At 43.7% G+C, this 23534-nt stretch overlaps 1 protein-coding gene across 1 annotated transcript in view; it reads right to left on the bottom strand.

Annotated features, from left to right (window-relative positions):
- Positions 1-23534, bottom strand: part of GRK3 (G protein-coupled receptor kinase 3) — a 58800-nt gene that overhangs the window by 21829 nt on the left and 13437 nt on the right. The window contains exons 2-9 of the mRNA XM_056503944.1: positions 23258-23334; positions 9458-9531; positions 6942-7043; positions 6102-6176; positions 5174-5235; positions 4053-4104; positions 3345-3436; positions 805-904 (exon numbers count right to left, since the gene is read on the bottom strand). Of these exons, the coding sequence (XP_056359919.1) occupies positions 805-904; positions 3345-3436; positions 4053-4104; positions 5174-5235; positions 6102-6176; positions 6942-7043; positions 9458-9531; positions 23258-23334 (634 nt within the window). The remainder of the gene's footprint in view (positions 1-804; positions 905-3344; positions 3437-4052; positions 4105-5173; positions 5236-6101; positions 6177-6941; positions 7044-9457; positions 9532-23257; positions 23335-23534) is intronic.

Here is a 23534-nt window from a genome sequence, read left to right as displayed (position 1 = left end):
TGTGCCACTGCAGGGAATCCTGCACTAAACCACACAGGATTCCTCCTCATCTGCTGTTTAATTCATGCACCACAAGGTGAGGGAAATGAACCTTCCTGCCAGCATCACCTGTAGCCATGGTAACCATGGTGTCACTGCAAAAAAAACCACAAAAAACAGGGCACAGCCACCTCCAATCCTGGAATTTCTCTGAGCCCAGCACACCTCAGCCACCACCCAGCAGCCCCAGGGCAGGTGCTGGCTTTTTGCACACACCAGTGCTGGTTTCAACTTTAGACTGTGATTAATCTAATTTTAATCCAATTTATAAATAGAATAGATGGGCAGACTGGCTTGGTACACCTTGACTCAGCTGAAGTACATCAAAAATAAAAAGGGAAAAATTGGATATCAGAGTAACAGGAGAGGGGGGATGAACTGGAGTCTTGTCTGCAGAAGCACTACTATCTAACCATAGCAAAAAAAGGAATCTTTATTACAAGGCAGAATCGTGTTTTGGAAAAGTTTCAAACAAAAATACTTTAAAAAGGATATTTAAAAAGTCAGGAGAGTGGGAGGATGAATTACCTCAGAAATGGGCACCCCCTCAAGCCTCTGCAGCAAAGATGCTCATTCTGTAGGACCCAAACTGATCAAGCAAGTTTGGTTTTCCCTTCTCATTTCAGACACATTGCAAGAATCAGGGGGAGGCTCCAGTGGGGGTTAATTTTTGAATGTCACACAAGGGAATTGATGGAATATGCATTATATGTAACAGCTTTTACATTATATGGAAGAAAGAAAGAATAACACAGTGATACTTACTCCTGTACTGACAAGAGACAGCATAATTCTTTCATTTAAGGCTAATGTTTCTCCTTGCTTCATCTTGATTCTTTTCTTATCTAAACATTTCATTGCATACCTGGGAAAAAAAAAAAACCAAACCATTCAAAAAAAGCACCAGAAATCTCTTCTAAGACTATTCACTGGCAGTCAGGCCATGCACATTTACAGGATGCTGTAAGCAAGCTCTTGAGAGACTTAAACCCAGGACTAAAAACATCATTTCAGCCTGAACACAAAACCTCCAAAATCTCCCAGAATTAACACATTTCCAGCAGAAGCCTCTTGACAGAGAAATGTGCTTTAACAAATGATTCCATGTCCAAACCATCACAGTGAGATAGGAATTACACAACATATATTCATTTTCTCAGACCTACAAGCAAGGATCTGCCACAGGAATTAAATAACAGAAATTCTGCTATGGTTCCATTTAACTCCAACAGTTTCAGCTCTACCAGGAAAGTAATACCTTGAACACATGCTGAGTTTTACTTTTTTTTTTTTTCCTTAATTTTTTTTCTACTCAGAAAAAAAGTCAGATACACACAAGAAAGCTTTTTTAGTCTTCTACCATCTGTGCTACACAAATTAATAAAATTTTGCTCACAAAGGATGTTACCCTAACAACCACCAACCACAGGAGGATATGATACAGGCTGGGTATTTTTCCAAGATGTTGGGTGAGTTCATTAGCAGATATCAGTGAAAATGAGATGTGTGTTCCTCCCCAGAACACTCCCAGACATGGGCAACCATGGATTTTTAGGAAATCACACATTACAGCAGTGCTTCAATGCCCATCCAGCCCTGGGGCCTCACCTTGGCTCCAGCTCCCAAAAGCAGCCACGTCATTCCTGACAGCAATGTGTTGGGAGTGGGGGAGTGAGGGTGAATTTTAACTTTCCAGACTGGGAATATATTCATGTGTTCCTGCTGAGGAGCCTGTGAAGGGTGAGTAAAAATAACCCCTGACCCTGCTCTGACTGCAGAGTGGCACTGAGGATGTTCAAGGCTGATGGAAATCACAGAATGGTTTGGGTGGGAAAGGACCTTAAATGTTGGACATTTCCAGGGATCCAGGGGCAGGAAAAGCTCCTCAGGGAACCTGTCCCTCTCCCTGGAATGCTGAATGCAGTTTCTGGCCCCTCTCTAGAGGTGCTGACAGGGGTGGTTGGCACAAGGCTCAGGTGTGTGAGTGCTCAGTGAACACTGCTGCTGGTACCTGGGAGGGAGGGGAGGCTTCCCAGGCTCCCTGAGGCTCTGGAGGGGATGGGATCTGGGTTAGGTTTGGATCAAGAAAGAACTAAACCAAACCTCTACCCAAAAGCTGAACCTCATCTTAAGTTCTGCTTCAAATTTGAAAAATTTGTATCTGGTAAAAACCTGTCCTTTGCTTCATTTTTCCTTGTCCTTCTCACTTCCCAAGGGTTTATCCACCTCCTGCCAGAGCTCTACTCAGACATGGAGATGGCTGAGACTCTGAGAACTGCCTGCTGAGTGTGCCTCAAGCTAAATAAAATGTTTATTTTTGTACACGGACAAATGAATGAATTGTGCATGGACAAAAAGTACCAAAGCAAGAATAAAGCCAGTGTTGTTAGTAAGAGTATTAATATAAATACTTGAAGTCACTGCAGAAATACTGAATATAATAATAGCAACATTAAGATGACTTCTACTTGTTAAGAGTCAGAAGTTTATTATTATCAAGGATGTCAGGAAAACACAAGTGCCAGAGGAGCCAGCAGCAACCAGACACATGCCCTGCTCACTTGGGAGGGAAATGTTTAAGGATGGGCTGTGGATTAAAACTGTTAGGAGAAAAGCAAGATGAAATGGTTTGATATTAAGAAGAACTGGTTAAATCCATGCCCAGGTGTTCAGAACACAATGGGACAATGATGCCTAGAAATGGAGAACTGATGATCAGGGGAAGTGTGTGAATGCTAAGATCACAAAGAATAAAAAACCACCCAGGGCTGACCCCACAGGGAGCTCTGGGAAGCACAAGTGGGATATCCCCTTCCAAATGGCAGCAGGGATCACTGCTTTCACCACTCATGGAGCAGGCACTGATGCAACTCCCCAGACTGGGAACAGGCTGGGAATGGGCTCTGGACAGGCTCCTGCAGCACCTCCAGCTCCACCTGCAGCAGGTGACACCTGAGCAGCCACCAGGGCTGCCACAGGGACATCCCTCTGCCCTGGCAGCCTCTGATGCTGGGAACTGTTGGAGCACACACCAGATTTTTACACAGGTGCATTCTGCACTGGTTTTGACAGGACATTTCCATGTGCTCAGGAGCTGTGTGAGACTGAGCCCCTGCATGGCATGGAACAGGATCCAAGAGCAAACTGAGCCTGCAGTGAGCCAGGAATCAGAACCTCTGGGGATAAACTTCATTACAAAGAACTTTACAGCAATGTGACACTGATTTCCTAAGAAATGACTGGAAGGATTTCCTCACTAGTCCAGAGTTTACAATCACCTCTGCCATAGAGTGGGTGATACTCACATTTTTCCAGTGTCTGCTTTTCTGCAGCCGTACACTTCACCAAATCCCCCTCTTCCTATTATTCTATGTACACTAAAATCATTCATGGTCAGCTGCAAATGGGAACAGAAACAACAAAAACAAAACCTTCATTTTTCCAGCATTAAAAAAAAAAAACTTACTGTGAAAACATCTAAATGATCCATGAATGTGTTGAGATCCTCAACTGTAATTCATTTGTTGGAAAAGGAGCCCCTTATTGTTGATATTTCCATGTACTTGGAAGCACTACAGTGAGAAGTAGCAACAAGGGGAATGAGGCTGTTGTTCCCAAAAGCTGTCAGACTCATTCAGGGCTATTTTTGCAGCCCAAGTTGTCACAGAAGTGCAGAGGGACAAAAGCAGAGGCCAAGGGAAGGGGCTCAGAGGGTGCTGGGATCACAGCAGGACTGGAGTGGGAAAGGGAGATGGACAGGGACTGGGGTTGATAAACAGCAGCAATTCTGGCAGTTCAGCTCTTCAGCCATTAAAAAAAAAATCAAAATTCTATTAACTGAGGAAGGCAGAGGGGACGTCCAGACAGGAATCATCAGGGCTGTGCCTAAGAATAGCAGAGCAATGACATCCACCACCCTCCTTAATGAGGCCTTTGCAGAGCAGGATTCAAAACTGAACATTCTCTTTCCTGTAGCAGCCTCTGACAAGATAAATATACTTGTAAGTACTTACATGAATATTTAGCTCTACATTTTTCCATTGACAAAATCTAGTAAACTTGTCACTGCAAAAGAAAAAAAAAAAAAAAAAAAAAAGTTTAAAAGTTGTCTGAGACTATTGTGTAGAGTATTACAGGAAATGTCAAGACTGATATTTAAAATCTAGTCTGAGCTAGGGCGTGGGGTGGTATTTAATAAATGACAGCCTTCCTTTCACCAACTGTAATCTTACCCCCACCAAGAAAAACAATTCCTAGGCAGAGCACACTCCTTGTTCTACATCCTTGGGAGAGAGAGAGAGCAGATAACCTTATCCCTGGAAGTGCTCAGTGTGTCCCCACATCTCTCCTGCATGGTTTACAACCATTCAAATCTGGTTTTCAGTTTTTAAACAACTACATTTGGAACTAACAAACATTTAAATTACATCAAGAGAAAGATAATTATAAGAAAACACAGGCAGCTTGATTTATGTTAATGAACCTCCATATACTCCAAGGAATATTTTAAACTCATTTTATCTTAAAATAGGGAAGACATCAGCAATACCACAGGCTTTGGGAAAAAAATAATAAAATAGTTGCTTACTCCTACATGAATAATTAAGTATTTATTTTCAAAGTAAGAAATAATAGCTTTATGGAGGCATTTTTATAATTATCACAGAGTGGCACCAAACCAGCTTAGAAAATGGATTTGGGTGTTCCTGGGTGAGTTTTCCAGAGCCAGACACATGAGCAGGAAAGGGATGCTCTGCTGAGCCAGACTTGTGCTTCAGTTCCTTACTGCACCTTCATTTTGAGGGGCCCAGCCCCAAACCACCAGGACTGGGTCTCCCAGTCCCACACCAGAGATGGGCACCCACAGAATATCCCCAAAATCCCAATTCTGCCTTTTCACAGCCCAAACTCCAGCCTCTCCCTGCTGTGACTGAGAAACCCCTCAGCCTTCCAGCTGTTCCACTCACACATCCTGACACTGATCAGGATATCCCACACAGCTGGATGTTTACAAAGCTTGCTAATAAACTCCATTTGATTAATCATGCATTAATACATATTTTTAGCCTTATTTACAGCAGTACTGAAAGGACCTGACTTCCCACTACATTCAGGTAATATTCCATGTTCATACCTTTCCATAAATTTTTGAAATATTTTTCCTCGGAGACTATCACAAATTTCTTCTATATATGGCTAAAAAGGGTGAGGAAACACAATTAGTATTTAAGCAGACAATAAATGGCTTTTTTTAATCCCATCCATAACACAAAACTCTCACTGGCCCCACACAGCTCCTGGGTTGTCCTTAAGAAGCCTCATTTTAGCTTTAGTGGCTTTTGGAATCTGAGCAAGTGCCCTGAAGTCAAACACAAAATATTTCCATGAGCTAGAAAACCTTAAGGGCTGTAGAGGCAAATGTATTTAAACAATAAATTGTCACCCCTGTGGAATCCAAACTTGCCAGAGCTGCTCCCTCATCTTTGTGGTGCTTCTCTCCTCTCTGTCCTTGCAATCACAGGTGACTTTTTCCAGGGAAATCCCTCCCCTGGGTGTGTGTGGCCCCACCCAGCACTGCAATCACCACTTCCCAGCTCATGGCAACAGCTAGAACAGCTCAGGAGCACAAGAGACACCAGGCAAGGGCAACCTCCACATTTTTTCAGCATATAAAAATAACATCAGATTTAGATAAAAGACACTTAGGCTTACAAACACCCCCACGATGGATTAAGACAATTTCTCCACTGTTGCAGCTCAGCTCACCCTGACAGGATGAGCATCTTCCTGATGGAAAGTGATTTACTCTAAATCATTTAATGGCTTGAAATTACACAACTATAAAAACTCTTCTGTTCACACACCAAGGTATAGCTTGCTTTTCTAAATGTGCTTAAAAATATTATAGATAAGAAGAGCAAATTGTAATTTTGACTTGGAAAAGCATTTCAATCCCACTTGCACCACAGAATATGCACCAGTCCCATTTATTCTGTCTCTTTAAATACCTAAAAAGTCACTTTCTGTCAGAGAAGCTGAATGCTCAGACTGTGAAAGCTCACCTGGAAAAGGCTGGCTGGCACTTGTTTCTTGGCTAAATGTGTTTGTACATGATCTACAGCTTGTTTTGAGAAAGGCTTTTGGAAAAGAAAAAGGAAGATTTTAAACAGTTGGAACTGTCAGGAGTTTCATTTCAGGTCACAGCACTGTTGTTCTTTTCCCCACATGGAAACACCAATCCCAAGAGGAATCAATTGGGCCTCCCACAGGTATATTAGAGTGAATATTGTGTGAAATGTGCAGAATGATCCAGTAACAGGATTATTCCAAAGCAGAAAGGCAGGAGAGGGAAGATGAGGAGGAGGAGGAAGGTAAAAATCAAAGGGGGTGATGATCCTCCTTTAACAAATCCATGAAAAATCCCATTTACAAGCACACTTCCAGAGCCAGAAGCAGACATGGACTTTCCACTAATAATATAATGTATTTTGGGGAAAAAAAATTTAAAAATAAAAGCTTAAACCATCCACCCAGGGTACAACACCCTGCAAATCCCTCTTTCAAATGAGAATATGTGAAACTGCTAAGAACAGATCAATGGGCCCAAACTTCAGCTGGAGGAAATGTGTCTTTAGCCACATCTCTATACACACATTTATTTCATCCTTTTAAAAACAAACATTTAGTCTAAACAAACACAAACCAGATAAACCTCCTGATAATTCCTTTGAGTGACACTATGTTTAATAAAAATTGCAGCACGCCGCCAACGTTTACACCTCAAAAAAAAAAAAATTAAAAAATTAAAAAAAAAAAGCAAGCCAAGATTTCAAAGGGAAATCCAGTGGATGGAAGAGCAGATGTTCCTGCTGCAGGCAGGGGGAAAAGGGCAGGATACCCACGTGGGAACAGGAGAGCAGCTCCTTCATGATGTAGGTGTCGTAGATCTGCCGGCTCCGCGACAGCCGCTCCTCCTCCGAGTCCAGCTTTTCGTACTCCTTGATCTGCACAAAAGGGCAAGCACACACACACAGCTTCTTGTCATTCCTCACTCACTGGCTCAAAACAGGGGCTGAAGTTTTATTTTGTTTATTTTATTTTTTGTTGTTTGTTGATGAAAAATCACCGGCACCAGCACGGTTACAGCGCGGATTTGACTGTAATATTGGAATTTTTCAGCCCTGGTGGAGTCCCCATCCCTGCAGGGGTTTAACAGGTTGTGGCACTTGGGGACATGTGAACAGTGGGACTTGATGGGCTGAGAGGACTCTTCCAACCCAAAAATTCCCAGATTCCCTGACCACAGCATATCAGGTACAGATGTCCAAAGAAGAATTTTGTGATGTGTGAAATGTGTGAAAGCACATTTCAAAATGTTCACATAGCTCAGCTACACTGTGGATTTGAATCCTAAAGGTGGCTGAAAGACAGTTTCATAAAATACATCAAGTTTCTTCAGGAGTGCTGTAGGACATCAACATGTTCCAGCAATTCCACAAAGTTCATTTACACAACAAAACCTGAAAACCAGAACAAAAAATTTACCGAGTTCAAGGGTCCTCTGGAGCATATTTAGGGAAAGAGTTCTTCCAGGAGTGACAAGTTGGAATAAATAAATAAATAAAAAACACAGCTCTGACTTCCTGGACCTTCCCAGCATCAGCCTGTGAAGTGCTGGGATCCAGATACCTGGCAGTGAGCAGATCTCTGTGCCACTGAATCCCAGGATTGCTTAGGTTGGGAAAAACCCTCCAAGATCATTGAGTTCAATTATCAAGAGACAAACTGGAACCAACCTACCTCTGGAGGTGGAACATTAATTAAAAATTAAACTCAGTATCTTTCTAGCTGTACTCCTCTTGTTTGCTGACATGATAAAGGCACCAGTCCCACCCTGATCTGCCATCTGTGCTGCTTCCCCCTTGATACCAATTTATAATTAAAATGACTCAAAACGTCTTTGCCCAAGAAACATTTTTAATTAATGCAATGACACAAAATAATTAGCAGTACAGGAGGAAGCCTGATGGATATCTGATTGTCTTATTTGAGCACAACCTCCTATCCTTCAATATTTGGTTGTTGAAGGACTCAACTCCCCAGCCAGTGTTGAGGGGTCTCAGCAAAGCCCCCCAGAGATCAAAAGAATCTCCTCAAAAACTGGGATCAGAATGCATTTGTTTTCAAGTGTTTAGAAGCTCTTTTTTTCCTTTTTTCCCCTTTTTTCTTTTTAATTTCTTTTCTTTTCCTTCTGAAACCGATCGGGATGAATCACTCATCCTGTAAAATGCCTGATCGTGACTCCAGCTGCAGTGATATGAAATCCCTGGAGTACAGAGCTCTTCTACATCAAGCAATTTTTAATGTAGCAATGTACTCAGATTATTCTATGTGTAATAAATGCAGCAAGTAAATCAAATATATAAAAAAAAGGGAAAAGCTCCTGGATCCGGTATGTCACAGAGGAAAACACAATGAACTCTCTTTAAATATCTTTAATGGGATTTTTCCAGAAGTACATGACAAAGCACTGAAATTCTTTTGAGGTAACACTTTGCTAATAACCTAAAAATACAATTTTGAATTGTTTCAGAGATAAAGAGGCAGCCAAAAATATCTTGCTAAATAATCTGGTACAACAGGCCCTTTCGGATTACTTATGACAGTGATATCTTCAGTGTATAAAGAGATGGAAATGATAGAAAAAGATTCTTTATTGACAGCAGTTATCTGATCTGAAGGGGGGATGGAGTCTTGCTGAGGACTGATCTCCAAATTGATACCAGTTGTTTGTGCTGATAGCAAGAAAAAAGTTAAATACTCAGCTCAAGAGTGAGGCAGCCAAGGCTATCCCAGCTGTAATGAACCCTGAGCATCAGGCATGGGCATGTCTGCCCTGAAATCAGCACCTGGGAGAGGATTCACTGGGGGTTTGCTTTTATTCAGTGTCACAAATGTAACAGAGAAGGAATGGATGGAGCCAGGGAGCTCAGACTGTGCAGCAGCAGAAGATGGAGAGGGCCAGGGCATCCCTTGGAATTATTCATCCTTTGGGACATGCCCTGCTCAGTGCCTGTCAGCTCCTGCACTGGGTATCTCCTGACAAGGGACACAACTCATCAGCCAAAGTCACCTCTTGTGTCCCCTCTGAGGCCCTGCCACAGCAGCTTCTGAAACATCTGAGCAGCTCCCACCCCACATCCCTCCACAACCCCCCCAGCTGTACACCCTGCTGCCTTTCCTACAGGCTGCTGGGGAAAGGGTTTCAGGAACTTCACCCTAGATCCTTTTCTATGAGTCCACACTGCTTCACATCATGGAGCCTCTCCTTCCCTCTCATGCTCTGATGGAGCAGGAGCAGAGCCTCCCTCAGCCTCACCCCCTGCACAGCCCCAAAACCTCCATCACCAGCACTCACCTCTTCATAGAACTTCAGCTGAGGCACAGCTTCATCGATCTCATTCATGCAATAGTCTTTAAAGAGCAAAAATCCTGGAAAGAAAAAGAGAAAAATCAGAACAGTTTGTCTCATTACACTGGTGACTTGTAAAAAGGCTCATGAAACACTCGAGTTCCACCATGGGCTGTATAAACCTGTGAGAGCATCCCCAGTTTTCAAGGTTTAGGATTCTGATTCCCATCCAGCTCCTCATTTCCAGCACAAAAAATCCCAAACCTGCCTCACCTCCCACAGGTGAATTAAACCCATTACTGCTTCCACCTGCTGAGGATTTTATGAGGCTTTTCCATAATGCACCAAAATACCCTGTTCCTCTTCAGACCACATTTTCTTCCCTTTTTTTACCCCCCTAGTAAAAATTAGACACTATTCACGTTTTGGGCTTTTTTTTGTAAGACATTTACCTACATTTCACTGATGAAGCACAACCTCTTCTGCACTCCCATTTCAGAATTACCGGTTCATGTTACCTCTAATGGGTTTTATTGCTCAATAAATTACATCAGGGTCTTTACAGTTCCTTTGCAAGTAATTTAGAGCATGACCCCAGCAGGCTGCAGATGAGAATCTTCCATTAGGAGAATTTTAATGCACTGTCACAATCCTCATCCCATAGAAGCACTGTCTTTCCCTGCCTCTGAGCTGGCACCTGCTACCCTGGAATTTCACACAGGAATCTGTGTCACCAATGTCCCCATCACTGCCAAACCCATCCAAAGTCCCCCATCTCCTCAGCCAGCCTGTGCACCTCCACCTCTCCTTGCCAGCCTGGCTTTTTCAGGACAAAAAGTGAAATTTTGGGAGCTGACTCAAATTCCTTATTTCCCACATGATGGACCCAGTGGCAGCATGGAGCAGAATCCTGCTGAATGGACTGAACTTTTCTAGGACAATGAACCAAAGATTGGGTAATTAAGAGACTGAAGAGTGGCACAAACAGCACTGAATGCAGTGAAAGAAAAATCCCTGGCTTGGTCCCAGCTCCTGGCTGGGGCCCAAAAAAACCCACAAACAACAAAAAAACACAACAATAAACCACAAAGACAACTGTGGGAGGAGTGTGAAAATATACCAACACACATTTCCAGCAAGGCCACGCCAAACATTCCAGCCCTGCTTAGTATTTTCCAAACTTTTTAAATTTAATTATGGCAGAGAAAGAAGAGGTTCCCAAGCCCATGGCACAGGGAACAATCAGAGGCTTATGCAGCCACAGGACATGGGCTGCTCCTCCCTGAGGCCCCTTAGCACTGCACTGCAAAAACCCAGATATACCCAAAATATACAAAATATACCCAAAATATAGACTGAGAGCTGGAGCTGCTCAGCCTGGGGAAGAGAAGGTTGTATGGAATCCTCACAGCACCTTCCAGGACCTGAAGGGGCTACACCTGAAGAGGGATTTTGAATCAGGAATGAGTGACAGGACAAGGGAAATTTAGGTGAGATATATGGAAGAAATTCCCTGTGAGGATGCTGGGGCCTTGGCACAGCTGTGGCTGTTCCACAACTGTATGTTCAAGGCCAGGTTGGACAGGGTTTGGAGCAACCTGGGATAGTAGAAAGTGTTCCCACCTTTGGATGATCTTTAAGGTCCCCTCCAACCCAAACCATTCTGTGATTCTATGATTCAGACAAACCCAATTAGAGCCTAATGTTCCCCAGACTGGAACTGTTTCTGTTTCGACCTCCCTTTCTATCAACAGACCCTGCACTTCCCCTGCAGCACAAAGGAAATCTCCTCCTTTACTGCTGCTCTTGGATTGAGTGAAAAATGATCAGCCAGAAACTGCAGCTCTCACATAATGGCACAACCAAGTGACAGATGCAGCACTCAGTAAGTGACAGGAGTTTTAAGAAGTTCAGGGAGAGCTGACGAGGAGCACAATAAGCACAGTTAACAGCACATAGAAAAATAAGCCCAGGAACAGAAAGCAGGAATTAATAAAATGATAGCGTTAAGTAACAGCTAAAAAGAACCAGCAATTATTTATGAAATAAAGATGCTGACAGCTTTGGCTTTAAAGATTCCTTCTGCTATAACTATATAATTTCTGCAGATCACTGGTTGTTAAGGGAAAGGAAAAATATTTTTTTAAGAGCTTCTTCTGGTAAAACCAAAGTGATGGATGATATCAATAATACACACACAGAGTGTGAGGCAGCACCCAGCTCCTCTGGGCTCCTCCTTCCCAGTCTCTGGACAACCCTTTCCCACTTTAGCTTTGTATGGAAAACCCTAAGACAAATTTGCCATTAATTGCACTGACTCTAATTACCAAGGAAAATGTCTTTTAAGGAGGGATGAAAGCCACCTTTGGGGTTTGCAGTATTTACCAGAGGCTCATGATGGCAGGGATAAGGCACAAGGAGAGGAACTAGGTTAACCCATCTCTTTAAAACAGAACATGAATGTTTACTTCAGTATTTATTTCAGATAATCACGTTTTTCTAGCATGACCACAGCAATTTTGCACAAAATCCTGACTCTAATCAATGGCATCCCTCCACCCCAGGATTTTGCCTCCAGAATTCAACCCTTCCCACAATCACAGAACACAAATGCTGCTGGTGACCAGCCACACACTCCAGACCCCTCATCATGTTTGTGGGCTCCACTGGACCCTCTCCAGGAGCTTTTTGCATTTCTTGAACAACTGAACACCACAGCCCAGATGTGACCTCAATAGAGCCACTCATCAGGATTAAAGCCACCTTCTCATTTTCCACTTCCATGGCATTTTCCTGCTCTGCCAACATCTCCCCAGGACAGCAGCCACAGGGGCAGCACTGGGCTCTGCCTCCTCCAGCAGTCTAAAGGTCACCTGCAGCCACAACACCACCTCTTCATCCCTGTCAATTAGCTGAGAGCACGGAATAATAAATAAAATAAAACAGAACAACAACGAGGAAGTCCATCGTAAAACACTTGGAGGAAACTACTTATCTAATTCTAACTGGAATTTTATGAGCATCTGATTCAAGTAACCTTTTAACAGGAGTAAATAAAAATCTTATTAAAGCAAACAGGAGTGACTAGGTGAGAGAGCAGAGCTAAAAATAGCCATGTTTAGCCCCAATACAAGTGTTCACAATGTCACTGATTGAAAGGAAGCTGCATCTATTTACAGCAGGCCTGAATGTGGTCCAAAATGCTGATGTAGCCTCTTTCTAGTAGGCAAAATAGCAAATTAGAGAACAAAAATATCAAGCTGTTTCCAAATCCTCCAGAAACGTGCTGTGTATAAATACAGAATCCTGACAAACAAAGCAGCAGTGACATCTGCACCAGACACAGGCTCCTTTCCCAGGCAGGAAAAGCTTTGGGAATGTGGGATGGTGCTCTGCAAAGTGCAACACAGGGTCTGTCCCTGCTTAGGGCACTTAAAGGTCTCCAATCTCAGTCACTCCAAGATGTTTCTCCTGATTTTTGTTGCTTGGTGAACTCAGATAAAAGCAAGAAGCCATGGCCAGAGGGACAGGTCACGTCCTGCTCTCTGCATCTTCCTGCCAGGACACTGGGAATCAGGCTCAGCTGCCAGGGAACAGGGACAGGATGAGGAAACAGCCCCAAGATGTGCCAGGAGAGGGTCAGGTTGGACATCAGGAGGGATTTCTTCCCAAAAAGGGTGGTCAGGCCTTGGAAGGGGCTGCCCAAGGAGGTTTGGAGTCCCCACCCCTGGAGGTGTCCAAGGAATTCCTGGATGTGGCACTCAGTGCTCTGGGCACAGACTTGATGGTCTTGGAGGGATTTCCTGACCCAAATGATTTTGGGATTCTGGGGCATCTCCTCCCCAGGAATGTCTCAGCCACCACACCATGATGACATTACAGCCCTGCTGTGTTTTAAATCCAGCTGTGGGTGTGTTCAACCTCCTGAAACAGCCCTTGGTGACCTTCAGATCCATCAGTACCAGGAACAGATCTGGGTCACAGACACAAACATTGGGACAAAGTCTACTATGAAACCAAAACCACATAAAAACTGTGATCCCCACCAGCCTGCAATTGTCACAGGACATCAGGTCAGGCTCAGACTCCTGATCTGTGCAGAGCCCACACAGAGCTGCCACAGCACACAGAAATCCACCCAAGAGCTCCAGAACTGAGAGAACCAGCAATTTCCCTCTCCAGGAACAAAGATTACCAGGAAAAACTGTGTAGGAATTGTGCTCTGGCATGGTCCAAAGCCACAAAAATCCTCCCAGCCCAGAAAGCACCACACACTCCACTACTTCTCTTTCCCTAATCTATTCTTTCCTAATTGAGCCTAATGTTCATTCACTTGGCATTAAAAATACATTATAAGAGACTGAAACATATTTCTGTGCATAGAAAGCAGGGGAAAAGAACAAACTGTATTTCATGAGGACATGCATCCAATGGTGAGAAGCACAGAACAATTTCCCCAGAACAGAACCAAACTGAGCTAATAAATTAGGCTGCAAGTTGCCAGGTAGCTTGTTTAATGACATCTAGAAATCATTATATGAAAATAAGCTTTGGCTAAAAGGTTTTAAGTGTTGTCAAAGAAAAACAACTTATTTCCAGGTGTATTTTCCAACAGCTTTTCACCCAGGGAAATCACTGGTCAAGCTTGGTCAGCCCTCTTTCTGAACAGCAGACTTGTGCATGCCTGGAATTCCTGCAGGGAGAGAAGCAGCAGAGCTGAGCTCTCCTCCTGGGGACACAATGGAGGGATATTCAGAAATTCTGTGCCAAACCTCAAAAGCTTGAGCCTGACACAAGTAGAGCATCTCAAGCACTGAATATACAGAATTATTGAAAGCACTCAATTATTCTTATTTGTTGCCCAGAGAAGCTGTGGCTGCCCCATCCCTGGAAGTGTCCCAGGCCAGGTTGGACAGGGCTTGGAGCAACCCGGGATAGTGGAAGGTGGAACTGGATGAGCTTTAAGGTCCCTTCCAACCCAAAGCACTCAGGGATTCTCTGAATATCCTCATGAAATAGTAGCTCTGAATGCTGAACATGTGATAAATTATTTTTTTAAAGCTATGGAGAGGAAATAATGGGGAAAACTCATCTCTGAACCATATTTACCAAGTATCTTTCATATTCTCGTCTCTCTTAACATGCAAATTCCAGCTGACTGAAGTGGAGCATCAAAGGCATTCAACATATCAAAGGTGAAAGAAAAAAGAGGGTTTTACACAAGAAAAAGCTCCTCTAAAAGATGGAGGAATAAAACACTAAATAGAAATACACAAAAATATTCTATTTTTTAAAAGGAGCACTGAACACAGAATCAAAGCATTTAATTTCAATCAGTTATTACAAAGAATGTAATTAAATTCCTTCACTAAATCCCATCAAGGAATATACAGCACTTGAGGTTTTCTTTTTTCTTCACTTGTAAACAGAAGAAATTCCCACCCCTTTGCAAGTGGTAATAGAAGGTACCAGCAAGCTAAGAGCAAACTAACAACCAGGAGCAGCTTAAAAACCTCATGGTGGTGGATTGGGTTTTGTTGTCTCTGTTCTTCCCCCACATCACAATTCAGGCCCTACCAAGGACATGAAAATTGTTGTTTTCCTGACCAGTATTTTTCCATTATAAAATTTTAAAATTAATTACATCACACAAGCCAATATCCCTTTATTACTGAGAAACATGCTTTTCCTTCTGCCCTGCTCCAAGCTATGAACTTCACTGTTACCAATTACTGAACACACAAACTCCACTGGGAGCTGCAGCTCTGCTCCTCAGGAAGGACATAGATCCAGGTGTGGTTTTTAGTGGGAGCAAGGTGACAGGATCATTTAATGAAGAGATGGAGTAATTCCACAACAGAAGGGTGTTCTCAAGCCCCTGGTGCCAGTATTTGCCTCAGCAGGCTCTGCTCAGTATCTGAGGAGCCAAATTGTTCACCCAGAGCATCGAGGAACTGTTGTGCTGTGGTCAAAATCAAAACACAAAGCCAGCAGTATTCAGTCAGTAAATAGACACAGCACTTAGGTAAAGAGCAGCAAAACCACTAAAACAACAGTGACAGAGCCCATATTCTCCTACAGGAATTTCTGAGTCTTCCTTTGGTTCATGCTGGCAGCTGCTGTGAGCTGGAGGCTCAGAAACAGATGGTTCTGCTGCTCTTTCCCTTTTAATCATGGGCAGAAGTATCTAGAAACATTAAGAAACTGGTTTGCATATTTCTGACCCCACCTATCCAACCTCCATGGACACAGGTGACAGCAGGATGTCACAAAGGCCCTGGCACTGTCAGGAAAGGAGGTTTGCCAGGTGTATTGCCCACATTCTTTTATAGGACAGATGTTGGTATGGACCAATAAAAGCATCTGGAAATGGGATAATTGATAGCCAGAGCTCTCCAGCTCCTCTGCTCTGCAATTCTGACCACTCTATCCCTTAAATGCACTGCTGAAAGTGAGAACATTTAATAGCTCCAGTAATTTAGATTCTGCTGACTGGTGCTGGTTCTGAGTGTTTTCCTGTTACTTCTGAGTGATCCCACTGATGGGAATGAGCAGCACTGGCAGGCCCAGAGAATCTGCTTTATTAGTAATACACAGGCAGGCAGGTAAAACTCATTAAAGCTGTTACTATGCCACTGTACAGTCCCTGCAAACTAACAACTCCCTATTTCACAGTGGTGTTCAGAGGCTTAATTAGCCCATGAACTGTTCCAAGACACATTGATAAAAGCTCCATGGGAGTGCAACTGTTCCAGATTGACTGAGGAATTTCTGGGTGGGAAGAAGTGGAAATCAGGATCTCTTGTGAACAGTGGTGGTGCACAGGGAGAAGATTCCAGGAACTGGCAGAGAAAGCCCAAGTGAGGAGAAGCAGAGAGGAAACACCACCTTTGGGATGGAAGCCACTTTGCACAGTATTAATCACAGAATATCCAGAGCTGCCAGGGTCCCAGAGGATCATCATCCAACTCCTGGCCCTGCAAGACACCCCAGCTATCCCACTCTGGGTATCCCTGGGATGTTGTCCAAATGCTCCTGGAGCTCTGGCAGCCTTTGCACCAGGACCATTCCCTGGGGGAAGAACCTGTTTCTGATATCCAACCTAAACCTCCTTCACTTAGTTTTAAGCCATAGCAAATAGAGTTCAAGAAGAGGCTGGAGAGAGCAGATCCAACCACCCAGGGCCTCTCTGATCCAAAAGGAATGAATTTTCCTACAGGCTTCCAGGGGCAAAACAAACACACCCCTGGCAGGTGCACAGCAGGGCAGGTGTTTGTGTTTGTTCTCTGGAAGCTTCCCTGGAAACATCCAAAGGCAAATGTCATGCAAATAATTTCTCATTTGCTCTCTCTATTACAGAGTGATATTCCTTAACACTCTTTTCTTCTCTCTTATGATACTACTTCAGTTCAAAATTGCCAGTTTGCCTGGAATTCTTGATAATTGAACCCAAAAACCGTATAATTGCAGTGCTTTGCTGAGATAAAGACTTTCTCCCCATGCCTTATATCTACCAAGAACTGCACTGCATATAAATGCCAATCTAGCAGGATGTGTACATTATCCATCATGGGGTGTTCCAGATGATAGGGTATATATTTTTCCTATTTTAAAGCTCAGATTTAATCTGCAGTTCCCCTGGGAAACCACACAACTCAACATCTTCAACCCCCCACAATGGCAGGCAGGGGGATCAGGCTGCAGCCCAACAAAGAAATGCTCAATTATTTATCATCAAAAGAAAATCCAAAATGAATGCATGCATTTTGATAGTGCCTTTGGATACTCTTTATCCCTGACACCAAGACAGACAACCCCAATGCACATAAAATCTACAGCAGAAGCTTCAGCAACACCCCTCAACACTATCTTCAATATAATTCATGCCAAGCATCACTTTATTTTACCACAAAATAAGAGGGGTGTTGAAAGAAATACAGCTTCCAGTAACACTGAAATTATAACATAATAAAGATATCTTAAATCTAACACTCATTTGGTGAAAAACACTGCAAACAGAAAAACAGACCACCTTTCAGAAGGCTGAGAGCACAGATTTTCTCCTTCACTGCCCCCCTCACCCCGTTTGGTACAAGCAGAGAACTGGGAGAGGAGCAGATCCCCTGTGAAATATCTCACATTAACGGTTTCTGTTTCAGTTTACAGCCACCCTGCTTCCGATGTCTCCCCTTGTGGTTTTGGGTTCTGGGTTGTTTTTAACTGATCACAAAACTGTGCAAGGACAGAAGGGCTTCCACAGCCCCTGAGAACCTCCTGCAGCCTGTCCTCAACCCACGGCCCAGGCTGATCTTGGGTTGAAAACTAGAAATATCACAAGAAACAAGAAGATCAGTCCTCAAACAGCATTTTAAATGTCATTTTTTGTTCAGAAGGCAACTTCCTAATTTTGGTGGTGACTACTTCTGTGTGGTGACTGCCAGGTCAGAACCAGAACCTCAGAAAAAAACCACTTTGAAGAAATAACCTGTGCCCTGCTTTTACAGAAAATCCACCCAGTAATGATGTCCCTGCTACTTGGCTGCACATTATTTAACATCAAGGTACCAGAATAGAGCAAAATTATCACAGTGCTCATGATCCAACTCAGAAAATTCATCCCTGTTCACTTCACAGCCAAAAACTCAGGTGCTTTTCTTTACTCCTGACCAAGTTTTATAGTCTTCATTGTTATTTCCTCAGAGGACTATTTAATTAGTCCAGAATGCCAACAGCACATAGATCTTCTGCTTAAATTAAACAATAGCTTAAATAATGCTCTAGGGAGTCACTTTTCCCAGCCTGTTATTTTTAGGCAGCTCAGGGAGTGCAGTGCCAGCAGAAAGAGGAAGAGCAAAAATGTTTTTCTCAACAGATTTTAACTCCTATCTAATGATTAGCACCAAAGCTCTGAAATAATGAAATATGAGTCCATAACTAGAGAAAGAAGCAACAACAGAAAGCACAATTCCATTGCTGGCATCAAAATTCCCCCCCAAAAAAACCCTGCTGCAGCTGTTCTCACCCTAATTTTGGTTGGGGTTTTTTTCAACAGAAAGTTGTGCCTGACCAAGCTGGAGGAAACATCAGCCAGCAGGGTCAGTTTGAGCACATTTCCCTCGAACTGAGGAGGGCAGGCACAAAAATCCCTGTGCTACAAAAGAGACCAAAAGCTCAGCTGAGAAGCTGCAGAAGGAAAATGATCCATGCTGAGCTGGATCAGGACAAGGGGAGCAGGGAAGGGGCTCAGAGCCCCCACAAGCCCCCGTGGGTTGGAATCAGCTCTGATGCAGATGGTAAAATTCAAAATTCTTTCCCCCTGCTGGGAAAACCTCCAGCTTGGAGCTGGTTGAGGAGGATATGGAAGACAGTGGAATGAATCACCTCAGAAAGATCATCCCTCACTCTGTGAAAGTGCATGGTAAATAGGGGTAAAAAAAGGAGGTTTGTAACTTCTTACGTCAACTACAAGTTGTTTTAATTAGTTCTTTTTTATGAAAATATAACTGAGCCACCTTCAGGGGGAAAAAAATGCAAGTAACTTCCTAGGCAAGGTGAAAAACTTACATTGCAGCAAGAGTAGCTGCTGAAACAGCTCAAATAGGTCCTGTTCTCATCCTTCCCCCAGAGCCAGAGCCAAGGGCTCTGCAAGAGGTGAGAAACTGAGATGGGTGTGAAGGAACTGCCACGTCCCACCAGCTTCAGGACATGAGAGCAGCCTGTCTGAGCTCAGGAGGGTCTCAAGCAGTCACCAGGGAAGCCAAGGCTGAGCCTAAGCCAGGCATGGAGCTGTAGGATGCTTTAACATCACATCCCAAAATCTCTAAGCCAGCTCAGTTTGAAAGCCCAGAGTCACACATGAGAGTCACTGAAGTGTAACTGGCAGCAAGTTTGCTCCAAAGCATTTAATAACCAGGATAATCCTGCTCTAAAGCAATATTATGATCTCATAAATTCCCTTGGAAGCCTTGGCTGCAGCAGCCCCTGATGTGCTCATTTCCCACCTGCCCTCTGAGGTCTCTCCAAGTGTCCCCACCACACAGGGCAAGGGAACATGGCAAGGACTCCACATGCAATTTTAACACAGCTGTGAAGCAGAGTGGATTCCACAGGTAAATTATGGATATTGGGATACAAGATAGAATGGTTTGGTTTGAAGGGACCTTATTGACCATCTCATTCCACCCCCTGCCACGGGCAGGACACCTTCCACCAACCCAGGCTGCACCTAGCCCTACCCAACCTGACCTTGAACACTTCCAAAACCTCTCAAAACCTCTCTTTTTTCTAAAGAAACTCATAATCTGGTGTTGTAGCAAACAGGATGTGGTAAAAGAAAACCAGCTAAGGTGGTTATGCACTCGGCTTCGAGACAGGCTGTACTTCCCCAAGAGGCTTCTGCTGTGGAGGAAGCAGCTCAGGGAGGAACAGCCAGCTGGGCTGGGCTGCCAGAGCTGCCAGAGATCTCTTCTGGGTGCTTCTATGAGCTCCATGTCCTCTGACTCACCAGCACATTCTTAGAGAGCTGGAGATGGCTCTGGAGCATCACTCAGGGGGCAAACAGCAGTGCCAGCACCAAGGGATGGGAGCAGCTTATTTGTCTTCCTGAGGGAAGAGATGCAAATAGGGGACAGAGTTGTTTATGCAAATCTGGTGGAGCCTCAGGGCCATTTTCATCCCTGATGAGCTTCCTGCTCTTATCCTGATCATAAAGGTTCTGGTTTCCAAGCCAGAGCTGTCCCTGTGACTCCCTGCAGTTGAACACCTGGCAGGAAAGGAATTTGGGCCAACCTTTGGCAGTGGGACCAGGAAAGCACTGGCCCTAAAACGATTTTAGGGCTCACTAAGAACAGACATTTGCAGATGATGAGACCAGCACCATAATTAGACACATTCACAGGGAAAGATCTACATGAAGGACTCCACACTGACATCAGAGCCCCTGTATCAGACAGCTGATCAAAGCCTGGGTTTGCATTTGAAAGGATACTGAAAAACAAGGGGGAAAAAAAAAGTGACCTGGAGCTGTGAGGAAGAATTTAGGTCTGGAGAAAAGAAAAAAAAAAAAAAAAAAAAAAACAGTTGTCATCTAGAGCAGCTGCCAAGGAAAAACTGGGGAGCTCAGTGCAGTTTTATAGTCGGTGTGTAAGGATAAACAGGGAGTGCTGGATGGCTCCCCAGCTGAGGAAAAACCAGAGATGATCCAGCAGAATTACTGAAGATTCAGGCTCATGGAGACTCCTGGGAGCCTCCCCCGGGTCCCCCCAGAGTGGCACACCCAGCACCTGCCCCACCTGTGGTCTCACCACTTCCCCCCCAGACAAAGAGACAAGGAGGAGAACAAAAAGGTGATTAGAGTTTTAATTACCTCCCCACACTTCTCCCAGCCCTTTGCATCACGCTTGCCTAAACTGCAGGTACTTTACCACAAGCAATTATGCTAATGTCTGGAAACAGAGCTAATTGAGTGGCAAAGAACAGGCTAGAAAAAGCAATCAAATTTAAATGAACAACCACAGCAAGGAAATACCGTATTTTCCAGCGTGATGCAAAGTCTGCTGTTAAAAACAGTCGTGTTTAGCTTTAATCTTTTTTTGTATTTATTTTTTAATTCCATTCTAAATCCTATTTCAGCTTCAGAATTAACTGAAGCTCCTGCACAGCAGTCACAGAACTGCTCCTCATTTCCAGGTAATCCAGGGCAAGTCCTGCTCTGACTGTACCCAGGGAGAGGAGGAGGAAACTCTCCTCTGTGCACAGAAACTAAAATGTTAATGAAAATGGCTCTAAAATTCCAGGTTTAATGGCTACTACCAACATGGGGAAAAAAAGATAAAGATCTTATCCTTCCAAGGTTCCAGTTACCTAACTGTAATTGCTGCAACTTATCAAAATAACTGCAACAGTCCTCACTGTAACAGGTAATGAAAAGTATTCAATTACATAAATAGAAATATCCATTACATAGAAGATGGTCTGTTTGACTTCTCTTTTTATAGAGAAAAAAAAAAAAAAGAAAAAAGGACTTCTTCATTTCACTGCCCCCAAAGAGACTCAGTTGAAGTCAGGCTGTGTTTGGTTGCTTAAAATTCTGCTTATTTTGCAACTGCCAGGCTACAGCAAAATATTAATGATTCAGCACAGGCACTGGAGCTGAAGCACACACTGAGGTGTCAGTACAAGCAAACAAGGTATCTGTGCATATACATGGCAAAAGTTTTGGCCACAATAAAAACCCATAGTTTTAAGGACAAGTACAGACCACACTCCAATTGTTGAAACACACTGAAAAGCTCTCCAAGATTTCCAACGGCTCTGAGACACAGGAACGCTGATTATTTAAATCTGGCAATACCTAAAACTCCCACTCCAGTGAGCTGCATGCTGCCAGGCACACAGGAAGGTTTTGGGGTATTTCTGCTCCAGCCAAAAAAGAGGCCAGTGAAAACTCAACCAGCCCAAGGATGCCTCCACTGCACCACTTTTCCTGGGAAACCAAGCACTTTGTTCACTACAAAGTCTCATTTCAGACAGAAATAAAACCACTGAGCACCTCAAGAGCTCCCAGCCCATTCCTCCTTTTCCAAGGCAGGAGCAGCTGTGCTATCCCAGCCAACTCACTCCTCAAATCTGTTGGACAAAGATCCCAAGAGCCCCTCATGAAATCCACTCCCTGCTTTATTACCCACACTACCACTAACATCTTAAATTTTATTCATATCCACATTTTTTAGGTTTTTTTGCATTGACACCTTAAAACTCTGGAAAATGGACTAACCTCATCATTTCTGCAACAGCTTTTCTGGTTTTGAATCATGTTCAACCTCACTTCTCCCTTCCACTGCTCACATCACACCCTATTTCAATACTTCCCTGTAGGTCAAATTTAACAGACTGCTCAGCAAGGTCTGTGCTCATTCCCACTGCTCTTTCCTGGACTCTTCCCAGCAGGTCCATGTATATTTTTTAAATCCACTGCCAGGATGGACACAACATTCTGCCAGAAGAGGATTATTTCACATGCCTCACTGGCTACAACTCTGATTTTATATTTAGTCGTGTGATCCAGCTGAGCCAAGGCAGCCCAGGGCTGGCTGTCACAGCCAAGTCCCTGCCCAGAGGGTCCCCAGGCTGTGCTGTGTGATTGCTCTGGCACAGGTGGACAGGCAGGACACTGCTGGATTTATTTCCCTTGGAGCACTGCATTTCCCCTCCCCTGCTTTATTGGTTTTGTCCTTGTCCTTGGTGTGCCACAGCAGAACACAGAGGCTCCTCACTGCAGCACTGTTACCTAAACACTGATCTCTGATGCTCCCATTGCCTGGATCCACCTTTCCATGGAATACTGATTGCACAAGTCCATTTTCCCAGCAGTTTCACCCAGTCCCCCCCCTGTGGTGAGCAAGAACACATCAGAGGGTCAAGACAACACATCAGGGATCTTTTCTCCTGCTCCCTTATCAACAGGCTCATTACCTCTGCAAAGAAAAAAAAAGTTTAACTGATGTGACACATTACATTGTTGACAAGCCCATACCAAGTAATATCATTTTCTCCTCGATGTTTCCAAATAATTTAATTATTTTCCCTGTAGTTTTCCAGAACCTGAAGTTGACAGACTGCCTTGCTTTGTCTTCTTCCCTTTCACAACATTTCATCTTCTTGAAGACCTTTGTTTCACTAAGGCCTGTCCACCCTCCAGTGTTCTTCAGACAATCTGCAGCACTGACTTCTCAGCAGGCACCACAGAGAAACCAAAAAAAACCAAAACCATCTAAACAAGTAGCATTTTACTGAGACATGACTTACCAATTTTCTGATGAAAGATCTTGTCAAAGGTTAATTCACCCCTTTCCTCGAGGTATTTCTGCATAACACTGCGGATACTGCAAGAAAAAAAAAGGGGGGAAATTGAAATTGCTTTTTTAAACCTTTAAAGAAAAGTCAGGTTGAGCCCTGCCTGGTGAGTTGATCCCTGGGGTCACTTCCCAGGGGACACCCTGGTCACCACTTTATTCCTGCCTCAGCTTTAGCTTGCACAGTAAAATAAGTGCACAAGTCACCCTGAGCTGGGATCAGCCACACA

The sequence above is a fragment of the Oenanthe melanoleuca genome, chromosome 15, assembly GCF_029582105.1.
Source record: "Oenanthe melanoleuca isolate GR-GAL-2019-014 chromosome 15, OMel1.0, whole genome shotgun sequence".
In the NCBI taxonomy this organism is placed as follows: domain Eukaryota; kingdom Metazoa; phylum Chordata; class Aves; order Passeriformes; family Muscicapidae; genus Oenanthe; species Oenanthe melanoleuca.
This window is presented reverse-complemented; position numbering and strand designations above follow the sequence as displayed.